The 13,128-nt window shown below is 37.5% G+C and overlaps 1 protein-coding gene across 1 annotated transcript in view; it reads left to right on the forward strand.

Moving 5' to 3' along the window:
* Positions 1-181: 181 nt before the first annotated feature.
* Positions 182-13,128, forward strand: part of NUP133 (nucleoporin 133) — a 36,786-nt gene continuing 23,839 nt past the window's right edge. The window contains exons 1-11 of the mRNA XM_074863116.1: positions 182-421; positions 2,885-3,003; positions 3,807-3,910; positions 4,963-5,070; positions 6,787-6,918; positions 9,477-9,647; positions 10,267-10,422; positions 10,512-10,582; positions 11,143-11,290; positions 12,129-12,276; positions 12,956-13,113. Of these exons, the coding sequence (XP_074719217.1) occupies positions 237-421; positions 2,885-3,003; positions 3,807-3,910; positions 4,963-5,070; positions 6,787-6,918; positions 9,477-9,647; positions 10,267-10,422; positions 10,512-10,582; positions 11,143-11,290; positions 12,129-12,276; positions 12,956-13,113 (1,500 nt within the window). The 5' untranslated portion in view covers positions 182-236. The remainder of the gene's footprint in view (positions 422-2,884; positions 3,004-3,806; positions 3,911-4,962; positions 5,071-6,786; positions 6,919-9,476; positions 9,648-10,266; positions 10,423-10,511; positions 10,583-11,142; positions 11,291-12,128; positions 12,277-12,955; positions 13,114-13,128) is intronic.

Genomic DNA, 13,128 nt, shown 5'->3' on the forward strand with positions numbered 1-13,128 from the left:
GAGAAGGCTATATAGAAGGATGCTACATTAATGTAGCAAGGTGCAAGAAGGAGGCCCGGGCAGGCGCACAGGGCGCGGCTACGGCCGGGTAGGGCAGCCGCCTCAGAGGGCAGCTGCCGCGGGGCCTCCGCCTGTCCCCGGCAAGGGCCCCGCCCACCCCACCCCGCCCCGGCGTGACGCGCTCAGTCCGCGCCCGGCGGGAGCGCAGAGCCGGTACCGCTCCTCGCTCCCCCGCCATGTTCCCCTCGGCGCCCGCCTCCCCGCGGACCCCCGGCGGGTCGGCCCGCAGGAACCTCGGCAGCGCCGCTGCCAGCCCTCTTGCCCGGCCGGGTGGCAGGAAGAACCTGGCCGTCGTGGCGGCAGCCAGCTCCCCGGTGCTGTTCTCCCCGGTGGCGCGGAGGAGCGGCTCCCTCTCCGCCCGGTGAGTCCCGCCCCCTCCGCCCGGCCGGGCCGGGCCCCGCGCGGGGCGCGCGAGCCGCCTTTTCCCGCCGGGCCGTGGCCCAGCCCCGCCCTTCCCGGCGCGCTCTGAGGCTCCGGGGGCCGGCGCCCCCCGCTCCCGCCCGCCTCGGGCCGCGCCGCTCGGCCCCGGCGTTTCCCCTGTCCCGCCCTTCCCCGGTTCGGGAGCAAACCCCGAGCCGTCCGTTGACCGGGTTCCGTGGCGGGCGCCGCAGTCGGGGGTTGCGGGGGCCGCCTTAGGAACACAGCCAAAACCCGGCTGCAGACACGGAGGCTTTTCGTTAGATGAAATCATCAGGCCTTACTGAGTAAAAGGAGGGAGAAAAGAGTCATTTGGTCGTGTGTAATAGTCAGCATTTACATTATATTGGTCCTGTGCCTCTGTAACTACTAAGGCACGTTTCTGAACGAGCCTAATGAGGGCTCTGCTGGGAAGCTCTTTCACCTACACAAGAAGGTTTAACAAAATACTTTGCCTCTCTTTGCAAACCTTGCCTCATTTTTATATGCTCAAGACACTGTAGGCTACAACATTCCTGTTTCCCGAATATAGTTTTACCATTTGTTTTTCTGTTGGATGTATTGTAAGATACTCAGTATCTGATCATCCTTAAATCTCTTTTCAATGATTTTTCTACGACATCTTTTTGAGATGTGTGTGCGCTAGGTCATCCTAGTACTCAAGAAGTTGTATGTGGAGTTGTCAGGATGTTTTCTGTTCTGCCTTTTATTCTGTATTTAGTCACTCGAATGTTCTGTTTGCAGTTTGACTGTCCTAAATAATACTGCACTGTCAAGGCACTGCCGCTCTGATAGTTGGCTTCTTTTATGACTGTGCTGAAGATTTTAGACACCAGTACAGATTTATAGAATGGAACCTTTCCTGCAGTGTGCAAATTAGCCATTATTTCCTCCGTATTATTTTTGCTTATTGCTTTCTTTTATACAGGGTTTGGTCTACAGTAAGACTTTTCCTCATATCTCCCAGCTGGATTTCTTCAGGAATCTTTGATAAGGGATCTTTTTGAAAGATTTGGGGAAATTTAACTACTTAATATTGCCTGGATTGTATTCACTGACTTTTTTTCCAGCATATTCTGATAGAACTTCTAGGCATAACTTTTTTGTATGAAAGGGAAAGAAAAAAAAAAAAGCTGTGAAAGTTACTAATCTATGTTTACTCATTTTGTTCATTTACTTTCATACAGGAGTAGTAAGACTATTAGTCTGTGGTTTCTTAGGTGCTCTCAAATCATTTGTAGGATATTTGATATACTCACTTCTCATGGTAGCGAATTTTGACTGAAACATTTTATAGTTGAACAGTTTTAAGGTTCTTTAAAAGTATAAATATACAATACTACATGTTCAGTGTTATAAATATTTCTTATTAGCATTTGAATTTGAGTGTTCCTCAGATGTATCCCTAATATAGGAAAAATATGAAAATAATAAGAACCTCTGTATTTAAAAAGTAGATAAAATAGTAAAAGTTTAGGCATTTCCCTACCCCTCCCTGCCCACTTACCCTCTTTCTCCCTTCCATATGAATCAAAACTCAGATTTAACATGAGCCCCAGATCAACTTCAGGGACTCAGAATCTCTTTTCTCAGGGACAGCTAGTTGTTTATCACAACAACAAGATTGCCCATTTTCAATTTGGGGGAACTTTTACTTCAGGTCTATTTAATATGGTGTTTTTCCATACCGGGTGTCAGGCTTGTCTTCTAGCAGTGTATCATCATCTTTTGGCATTTCACACTGGGGAGGTCTGTGGAGTCATTTTACTCGTGAGGAGAAATAAAGAGAGGGCAGTGTCTTCTAAAAGCAGAGAAATTTACCCACTTAATCATGTTCAAAAGTGAAGACAGACCTATGCTGTTCCAGAGAGAGAAGGTGGGGGAAGATGCAAAGCAGCTTTTATAAATTACATTGTGAAACAAATAATGACTGAAATGGATAAGAACTGCAGTCTCCCCAGTAAAGCAAGGGCAGCGGAAGTGCTAGCTCATCCAAGCTGCCATGGCTGTTCAGTGTCGCACAGTGCGTCGTGCCCAGCAGCAGTGTCAGAGCTGGGGATGGAAACAGGCCCTGTGGTCAGGGGAGAACTTCTCTTGAGCTTCTCCTGGCATTGTGGCTAGCCTTATTCTGTAGATAACCAGAATACGGAGAAGTTGAACAGTGATGTTGTTGCTGGTGTAGGAATGCATATTTAAAGTCAGTTCTTTAAAAAATAAAGGAATTTGACAGCTAACAACTTGTAAGGAGGCCACCAAATTACTGCTTTAGATGGTGCTCCCAGAGGGAGCATGTTTATTTTACATAAACCCATTTCATCACATCTGTTTCTAAACAGATAATAAGTAAATGTCTGTTGAAACTGATGAAGAAACAACAAAAGACTGTAACTTTTTGTTTTTCTTTAAGAGCAACTCCTACCAGAGTTATCCAGCATCCCTCAGCAAGTGAGACTATCAACTATGATGTTAAGGCTTTTGGATCATCTCTGCCTGTTAAGGTTATGGAAGCCCTGAAGAAGGCTGATGGTAAGAACTGATTTTATCTGTTATTTTTCTTATGAAAATTGACAGTTGAGAGAAATGTTAACACGTTGTTGATGCCATTTAAATGCTGACTTTACAGCGGAAGTGGAAATGTTTGTGCCTTGGTTTGAATCCAGTGTGGTTACCTATGTAACTATAATTGTAATAATGCCCATGTGGGTATGGATGCATGTAAATATCCATCAGGTGCTGTCTTAACCAATATCTCATAAAATCCAAGGTTATAAAGAATAGTAGTTTTTTAGTAACTTTTGCTGATTAGATCTTTCTCACCTTTTTCACTTGTTTTGATTCTGTTGTGTCCTAGAATGGATGTCTAATTTTATTTAATTTATTTTTAATCCACATTTGTTATCACTTCTAAAAGCCCCAGTGATACAAACCTTTCCCTGAGTTCAAGAAATTGGTCTCCTAAGCATTTTTTCCCTGTGGATGAGTTTTCTTTCTATAGTAGATATAAGAGGAACCAAGAAAGTGTATCTTAAAAATAATCTTAAAAATTGACAAGCAGTTAAAAAAATCTATTATAATCTGGTGTAAATTGATGGAAATAGCTTCTAGGATTGTCTTACTTTTCACTCGCAAAAGTTGAGTGTTTGTCAAATGGATTTTTAAACTATAAGTAGTAATTTGGTATCTTGATCAAATGCATCAAAATTCTAGCATGGAATTTAATAGAAAGTTTATTTCTTATTTTCATATGAGAATGAAAGTTTATCAGTTTTAAGGTTACTCTGCAGTGTTTTAAAAATCTGAATGCTTTAAAAAAATTACTTTTTATTTAGCTAATGACCAGCTGAGCGTTCAAGTGGATGAAAGTGGATGGGCCTGGCTAGTCCATAAAGAGAGGCTGATTATTTGGAAGATTGGTCAGTCTCCAGTAGCTAAGGTAACTGAAAGATCAAGATGGAAAAATTTCTGTATGTTATGCTAGTTGCATAAGTTACTCAGTTGTGGTTTTTTCTTTATAAACTGGAGCTTGTCTGGTTCCCCCAAAAGTAGTAGGATTGGTATGGAGTCACACTAACAAAGTAACTGAAACTCAAACTTGTGAGGGACCTTAACATTTTTATATTCCTTTCTTCATTTTTAATTGTCACCTTAACACTAAGGTTAATTCTTTGCGGTTTAATAGGTGTGTCTCATGTTAGATAGTCTTGATAAAGCTTCTTTTAATAGTTAAAAACTAGTTGATACGTTACAGACTGGTTTAGATTATTCTGGGACTGATTTTCAACTTGTCAAAAAAAAAAAAGGTTAGTTTCACATGTGCTGAACATATGTTTTATCTAGGTTTCTTACGTCAAGAAATTTTTCTGCCCTCTGGGCAGTGTTTCTTTCAGCATCATTTCAATGAATAGCAAGTATGGTCAGAGGAAACCTGCAGTTACAAAATCAGTATTTTCCGATTAGTGCAATGTCAGTTACTTATACAGATTCTGCACTTACAGTGGAGTGGCAGATATATGCATTCTGGTACTTGCAGAGATTTCTTCAAGGGATTAAAATTCTTCTGATTGTTTACCTTTGTGGGGGAAGAGAGGAGTGTTTCCCCTCTCCAGTCTGCTTAGTACCTAGTGAGCTTTCTCAAGCAATTCTAGTTTTAATTTTGTTTTACTGCCTTGTTAACATAATCTGTTAAGGAACGGTCAAGTAATTGCACCTCTGAAAGAAGTAATTCAATACTGTAGTGTTGAGAAACACTCAGAAATAACTAAAGAAAAACAGTGATATTTGAAAATACACAAGTAGGTGGTTTTTAGCTCTTTGCTGGTTGTGACAACCTGGCTGAAAATGTCACATTCTTTTGGTTCGTTTATACAGTGTCTGAGCTGGTTGAAAATTAATTTTTAACAGGGTCAAAAAGTCTAAAGACTTTGGGGCAGAGGAATAATTTTTTTCAGTATCATATTTATTATGGCATCTCTTTCTTTCTTACAGTTATCTCTGTGCAAGGAACTGCAGCTGCCACCCAGTGACTTCCAGTGGAGTTCTAGTTTAGCAGCTATATCTTGTCTGAGTTCCTCAGGTGAAGCACCTTCTCTGCAGGTGATCAACTGCTAAATTTTAGTGTTTAAATATACTTTTAGAGTAACTCTGAGTATACGCTATTTTATCAACTACTTATCTGAAAACTGCATTTGCTGGTGTACTATGTATTCAAAAGGTCAGGACTGATAGTTTGCAATAAATATGCTTGAAATAAACAAAATCCTGCTAGTCTTTTCAAATGACACCATTTACATGTTATAGGATCAGATTAAATAGTAGTTTTCTGAAGGATTACTTGGCGTGCTTTCATAACAAACAAAAATACAGTAAACTAAGAAGTACTGCAGTAATAAACACCAGGGCAAATGTTCGGTCTAAGTAAGTGTAATTTAAATGCATGCTGGCTGAAAAAGTTGTTCAGCAGTAGTTTCATTCTGAGTACATGTGAATGAGAAGCAAACACCAGCACCCTGCCTTGGCTGGTCTTTATAAGGAAGCTGGCACTGTGAGGACAGATGATTTAATCTGTCTTGACTGATTACTTTCCTAAGTGCCTTTTTGTAACATACTGTGCTAGAGAGTGAGGTTTCAAGATCAGTTAAGTTTTCTCAAAGTATGTTAATGTGTCTGCTACTATCATTCGTGAACAAAAGAAGCTCTCATTTTCAGCTTGGGTATAGTTTTCAGTTATTATATGTGATGCTTTAATAAAACTGGATAAGCAGTTGTCTTTGGAAGGAAGAAGGAGCACAGAATATGTAATAGGATCTTTTCTTTTGACTTGTTATTGTGTTACACTTCCAAATGCTCTATGACTTAGTCATATCCAAAAAAGTTTGAGGAAATAATACATCTAAACAAAGATTATATTTTTTTTTTTAAATTTCATCTTTCTTCAGTATGTGAGCTATGCATGGATACTGTGATTTTATGGAGGGAAGTATAAATATTAGTGATAGAAAATATTTCACTAAAATGAAAATTGTTAAATAATGGGCAGGAATCACAAAGGACAATGCATTCTGTGGTGATGCTTTGTTATGATGTTCATTAGCCAACTGCTTTCCTTTGTGAAGATCTGTCTATAGTCAAAAATCAGAAAACTCCAGGGAGCTCAATAATAGCTCTGAGCTACAGTTCTATTGTTCTGTGATTTTTTTTTTTTTTTTTTTTTTCTTTCCAACAACCAGTAGATTAGGTACAATGCTTTCTGTCTGAATCTCGACTTGAACACAGTCTCTTACTTCATGCTTTGAATTTGGTATCTGAGTGATTTCCCGAGTCAGAAACCCTAATGTAGGCACACTGTGGGCTTATGTCTTTATGAAGAGAAGAGCCACAGTATGATTTGGTATTTCTCTTAATGACACTAGAGCAGTTTCTTTATTAAATTATAGTTTGCATTTTAAGTCTTCCATAGTAGCTTATAACTCTTGGTGTCTGGAATTCCCCACAGGCTCTTTTCTGTCTTGCAACTGTAAGTTCTGTTTGCATTTCAGTAGCAGACCCTGAATTATCAGGAATAAGAAGCAGTAGAAGATACTATTGTTAGCAAAAGAAGCAAGTATAACATTCCCTGCACTTATTAAGTTACGCTACAGAATCATTTTGCAACTCAGTTTTAGGTTTGTCAGTGTGCACTCATATGTATTTAGTACTTTTTTGTATGTTTGTCACCCACAATCTAGATATGTAAAATAACATGTTTTAGTTAAAGCTGCAGTCTGGTTATTATTATCTTGCATGTTCTGTTAATTATTTTCTCACTTCAAGTCTCTGGCAATAATGGTTGCTACCAGCGAAGGTTCTGTGCGCTACTGGCCCAATCTTGCACATGAAGGTTCCTATACAGAGACTTCTACGGACTTTGGAGGCTCTCTGTGCAGTTTCCTAACAGCAGTAAAGGTACAGTATGATTTATATTAAAATACTGCTTTAATTCCTTATTTAAAAATAAAAAAGCATGTTCCACATTATCAGTCCTAAATCTCCAATAAATGTTGCAAAGCAAAGTATCAGACATCCTGAGGAGTAATTTCAGAGATTGTTGATGATTGGGATGATCTTAAGTAGCAGAGATGAATGGTAGTCATAAATAATAATGTTAATGTTGGCGAAGCATGCAGGATTCAACCACAAGGTTAACAGGACTGGTTTGGTACCTCAGCCTATGAGGAGTATCAGTATTGCTACTGTGATTACTTCCAGTGGTAGAAACGCTGCTGTCACAGCAGAGAGAACTACAGAAGCAGAGAACTACTTCATCTGAATCCGCAGACCACACACTCAGTGTCTTGTGGTACAGCTCACTAGCGACTGAATTTGAGAGACTTCTGTATGAAAGTAGTGAACAAGTATATTATGAATTGTTCTTAGAAATTCCATTTTCTGCTGTTGATGTGCCTAAATGGGGAAAACTCTCAAAATGAATACATCCAAAATTCAATGTATTACAGTATGTGTTATCTGCAGAACTACTTATTATCAATTAAATTACATTTTTATCCCATGACCTTTTCAACATCTGCTGTTCATATCCTGTATTATAAATATTAGAGCATCAGCATGTCATAAACGCTTGTAAACCTAATCAGAAGACAGTGATCTTAATGACGAATGTTAAGAAACACTAATATGTGTCTACCCTATTAGAGCTGAATTGTGCCCAAGTATCAGATATCAGGATGAGGAAAGCAAGGTCTTATTACATCTGTAGTTGAAACATTGACATCAATATGAATTCTTTTTTTTTTTTTTCAGAGCAGAACCCTTTTATTAATCAGTGTTCTAAGGCTGTGTTATTACGTATATGACAACTACTTAATTAGTCATCCTGTTACTGGGCATGTTTAACCTTTAGAAAAATTTTCATATAGTATGATGATGAAAACGGTGGTGGTTTTTTGTGGGTTTTTTGGGGTGTGATGGATTTTTTTATTTATTTAATTTTGTTCTGTGAATGTTTCCTGTACAGGTAAACTGTTATTTTGGCAATCTCCAGGCCCTTAGCATTCTTTTTTTTTTTTTTTTTTTTTTTGAAATTGTTGTACATCTTACAGGCTTTGTTTGTTCCCTGTAACATACAAACTGATCAGTTTTGAATTGAAAGCACCTTTTTTTTAATGCCTTGGTGGCAGGGGGCATGAAGGCTATGTCTATGTTAGCAAGTAGTGAAAAGCAATAGTTGAGAATCTGTAAAGTAAAAATGTTAGTGCTGAGGCAATACCACTATCTACACTGGTCATTTTGGGGAGGGGGTTGTTATTTTAAACTAGTTCCAGCCTAGCTGCATGCAGTGAATGTCTGTTAGTGGTCAGAGCCCATCTTTCAGTTCAGTTTCATTCCAAGGGTGTACAGCTGGTACACTCGAACTGCTCTGCTCTGTCATGTGATGTGATCCAGCAGGTCTGTGGCATGTGGGGACTCACAGAAGGTCGCTTCAGAAACAACTCTTGATACTAATTAAAGTGCTAATGTAGATGCACCCATTAAGACAGGCAAGAGATGCACTAACAGAAGTCTCTGCCTCCTAAATGAGATGTATAAGCACCTACAATGGAGTGCATATTTTGCAACCTGCACAAAACTTTTCACATCTTCTTAGTGCAAAGGTAATGCTAGTTTTTATCATTAGGATTACATCAGGTTTTAGTTCTGTTGTTAAACTGAAATGGAATTTCAAGGATAAAAATATCATGCGATGGTAAGAAAATAAGCCTCTGCCAGTGCTAAGTACTGGTCAGATGTTTGACTTGATGCTAATGTTTATTATTTCTTAAAGAAAGCCAAAACAAAAATAAAAACCAACAACAACAACAAAAAACCCCAACAGAAAACAACTTATTTCTTTGTACATGCACAATTTTTATTAATGGTCTGACACTAGATTTGTGATATCTTTTCTCAGTTATACAGTCACTAATGCACTATTCATTTTCTAATTACCTATCCCAGTCTTATTTGACATAACCAGAAGGAAGATTTGTTATGCAGTTCATTTAGATTAGTGTCCTGTAGGATAGGATGCTATTTAAAAAAAAAGTTGTAGTATGCTTAAAAACACTTCGTTTTAAATGCACACATGGAAGTTGTATGTTAATTAATTCATGAATCAACATCTAAATGTTACATGTAGTGCCTGTAGAGATTGATTAAATATATTTTCTTTTAATATTTTTCAAAAATACGGTTTAAAATTTTAAAAATATGATATGACCTGTACACTGCACTGATTCAAGCATAGAGAATAACGTGGAAAATTTGTTTAAACAGTCTTTATGTGATAAATGCTTTCTTTTTTTTAATTTTCTTTGTTAGCTCTCAAGTACTGTGGATGCCTTGTGTCTTGTTCTTGTTTAGTATTTACCCGTATGAGCTGACATAAAGAATTTTGTGACAATAAAATTGTTTCAGCAATGTGATTTTTATATTTGTTAATATAGTTGTTTTTTTCTTTTTGTTAGGGAGGAAGCTTTATTTTATCATCTTCTAGAGGCCAGCTGGTTCGACTGATACCAGATAGTTCTGGCAAGATTCATCAGCATGCCTTGCCTCAGGGTCAGGGCATGTTTTCTGGAATTGGTAGAAAGGTTTCTTCTCTTCTGGGTATATTGTCTCCTGGACATGATGCTGTGGTAAGCTTGAAAAACATTCATATAGTAATCTGCTTTCATTTCCCTCTATAATTTCTAGCATCAGTGTTTAAGAAAGAAAAAAGGAAAGACTGTGTAGGGTTGTATAATAACCAAAAAAAAAAGACAAGTCTCAACTCATTTATGTTACTTGTATTTCTTTGAAATTTGAAAGACAGAAACAAAATAAATCTGTATGCTTTGTAAAGGAAAATGCTGATTTGCTCTTTAGATTTGAATAAAAGGAGACTTTAAAGTAGTAATACTTCTTGGGCAATACTCAGTGTTTCAAAGTCTTGCCTCTTTCTAGTAATAGTCTCATTACTACTTGAAGAAATTAACATTACCTGTAATTCTGCTTTTCTGATTTAGGGTTGCCAAGGGTTGGTGATTGGGTTTCACTTTGTCAATGTATGAGAAACATACTGTAGATGTTCTTATATCTATAAAATAAGACTTCTCTTGAAAATTATTGTAATACTCTCATCTTGTAACGTTAACTTGTATAGGTTGACCAAGGAGGTGATTTTTTTTTTTTTGTGGACTGAGAGTGGCATAGATTGTTGTATCCAAATATTAAGGCTGCGCTTAACCTTTTCAGCTTTTTCTTTTTTAAATGCAGATTTCTAGTGTTCTTTGGGATAAAGAGAGATCAAGCTTTTATATGCTAACAAGTTCAAACCTAAACAAATGGGAGATTGATGATTCATCAGAACGTTATATTCTGAGCTGGGATATCAACAGGATCCTGAAAGAACATATTACAGATGCAATCTGGGTAAGAACCAGCTCTCCTGGAAAGGGTTTGTGTGTTTGTTTCATCAATAGCCTATTTTATAGTTACAAGTCAGATGTATTGTTTTTTAGGGTTCTGAAAGTAACTATGAAGATATTAAAGGAGGAGTGAATGTACAATACATGGATTTGCAGCAGAATCGGTAAGGAAGTACGTTTGCATCTGATAAGACATTAATGAGATAAATGTGTTCTGTTTTCTTGCAAAAACTTGATGTAAGTAATTGCAATTTAATTTTACTTGAGTGTCACTGTTCATAAAATAAGCACATCATATTAGATAACTAGGTTACCCTATACTTCATGCTGTCATTATCTCTTTAGCATTACAAATTCGTTACCTAAGAATAATTCTTTTCAGTTTTTTAGTGTAATTTTATCACATTTGGGTATTTGTTTTGTCTTGATATTACATAGACAGCAAGTAGGCAGATGCAGAGAATTCAGTATATCTTGTATGTCATTTAATTACATAAAATCACAGCTGCCTTGGGTCAGTTTTGTACTACAGTATGAATACTGTTAATAGAACAGCTTGAAAGAACAAATAGTATAGTCTTTCTTTCTAAAAAAACCCACCACAATATTGGAAAATACTTATTTGTGATTTTACTTAAATATCTGGTTTTGTGAGTGGTAGAGTTTGAGCAAGTAAAATATGTAATAATCATCTCTCAACGGTGTGATATCTGTTGTTGAATAGTGATGGACTGGTGATACTTGCAGCAGCATGGCATCCTGGAGATCATCCATGTCTTGTCTACTACACTCTGATAACTGTAGAAGATAAAGGCTACCAGATGTCTGATGACGTTGTTGTGGAGGTCACACAGTATAATCCGTCTTTTCAGGTATGCAAATAAAGGCTCTGAAACAGTTAAAGCACGGTGTTTCTGAATATTCCTGTAGATAAATCAGCTATCTAATTTTTGTCTAAAGGAAAATCCAGTTCTCTGTCTTAAGGTTCTTGGAAGTACGTATTCATTCTGAGGAAAATGTGTAATAGCATCTTCTAATGTTTAATAGTAACTGTATATAAAATTTGTGCTTTACATTTTTAAGTGTAAGATAAAAAAGCCTCAAAAATAGAAGTCTAAACATCTGATTATTACTGATTTGTTTTAATTTTTGTCCTGTCTGTGAACATTTCTACAGAGTAATTTTATGGTATACTCATGGAATCCATTTCGAACAGATCTCAGACTCTGAGACTCTTGTAGCAGGATGAAAAATTGAGACCTATATTTTGGTCTTTGCTAGACAGCTGGCTTGCTGGGAGGGGAGGACATATGGGTTGTCCTTAGTATACCTCGTTTGTGCTATCTCCTTTGGAAGCATAATCTTGGGCATTAGCTTTCCACTCTTCTCCCTCTCCTGTCTGTAATGGCATCTTAAAATTGAATCTTAAGATGGAAGGAGGGTGTGAGAACTGTAGAATAATTGATCTGTTTACTTACCTCTCCATGTGAAATTAGTAAGAATTTAATATATATGGAAGAAAAAAAAATCCAGGACCTTAATTTTTAGGCCAAATTAAAAGCGGTTGTTTGGCTTTTTAGGTTATAAGTTATATCCATATCTTCTTGTTAAAAAATAAAACAAATTCAGGTAACACAGCCTTTAAAATGTTAGATGTTTGTTTAAGGTTTTTATTATATATGTGATATTGTTCATATGTAACACTTTCAGTCAGAAGAAGAAGTGTTGTGCTGTCTGGTAGTCCCAGATTACTTTAGCCATGCTGCTTACCTCTATAAGGAAGATGAAGTGTTTGCTTGTTCCACTGGAACTGGAAGAATTTCTTTACCACAGGAGAAAATAATATTTGGCATACAAGGTAACATGCAGGGGGGAAAAAATCACATTTCATTGACGTTTTCTAATTGAATGTGTTTACAGTACTGAGATTTCTCAGAGAGGAGAATCATATTTACGTTCATTTTTCTCTTTATTAAATCTTTCAAGTTGAGAGTTTCTCATGAGTGCATGGAGGAAGCACTGACGTGACATCCAGTTATTGCTTACTCAACAGTTTTTCAGATGAAAATGAAGTAGATCCCCACTCTTGGCATATGAAAGGGTGGGGGTTTTGTTTATGGGTGATTTTGCCCTTTTTTTTTTTTTTCCAACATTCACTGTGGATTTTTTTTTTCCTTGAAGTTGACTTTGAGGCTCAGCCTAAAATTCATACTAGGTGCCTGTGTCAAATGTCTCTAAGTATGCTATCCTTGACCTTCAGAGGTGTTTTCAAGTACGTTGTGCACATTGGTCTGAAGGTAGAATTTGAATGACCTGAATCTATCTTTATTTATTTATTTATTTTTAAACTTGCAGTATCTGGAAATCTACATCTTGGGTAGCAAATAGTATCCACAATTTCAAGTCAGGTGTAGTGGTCAATTACTGTTGGTTGGTTCATGACAAAATTTAATAATTGTCTATGAAACTGTTACATTTTTGTTCTTAAAGTGGCATTTATGTGCTTACTTTCTTTTTTTTCCCTCTCCTCATCTTAGGAGACAGCATTTTAGGAGCAGGTTCCTGTACTGGTCTCCCCATTTTCTTTACCAAAAAAAGTGGACTTATCACCATCTTGTCCAGGGAAAACATTTCTGTGCTTCCTGAAGATCTTGAAGATTCCCTGTCCTCTTCTGTTGCTGGACCAAGAAGTGAGGTAATGGTTGTTTCC

The sequence above is a fragment of the Strix uralensis genome, chromosome 3 (genome assembly GCF_047716275.1).
Source record: "Strix uralensis isolate ZFMK-TIS-50842 chromosome 3, bStrUra1, whole genome shotgun sequence".
Taxonomy (NCBI): domain Eukaryota; kingdom Metazoa; phylum Chordata; class Aves; order Strigiformes; family Strigidae; genus Strix; species Strix uralensis.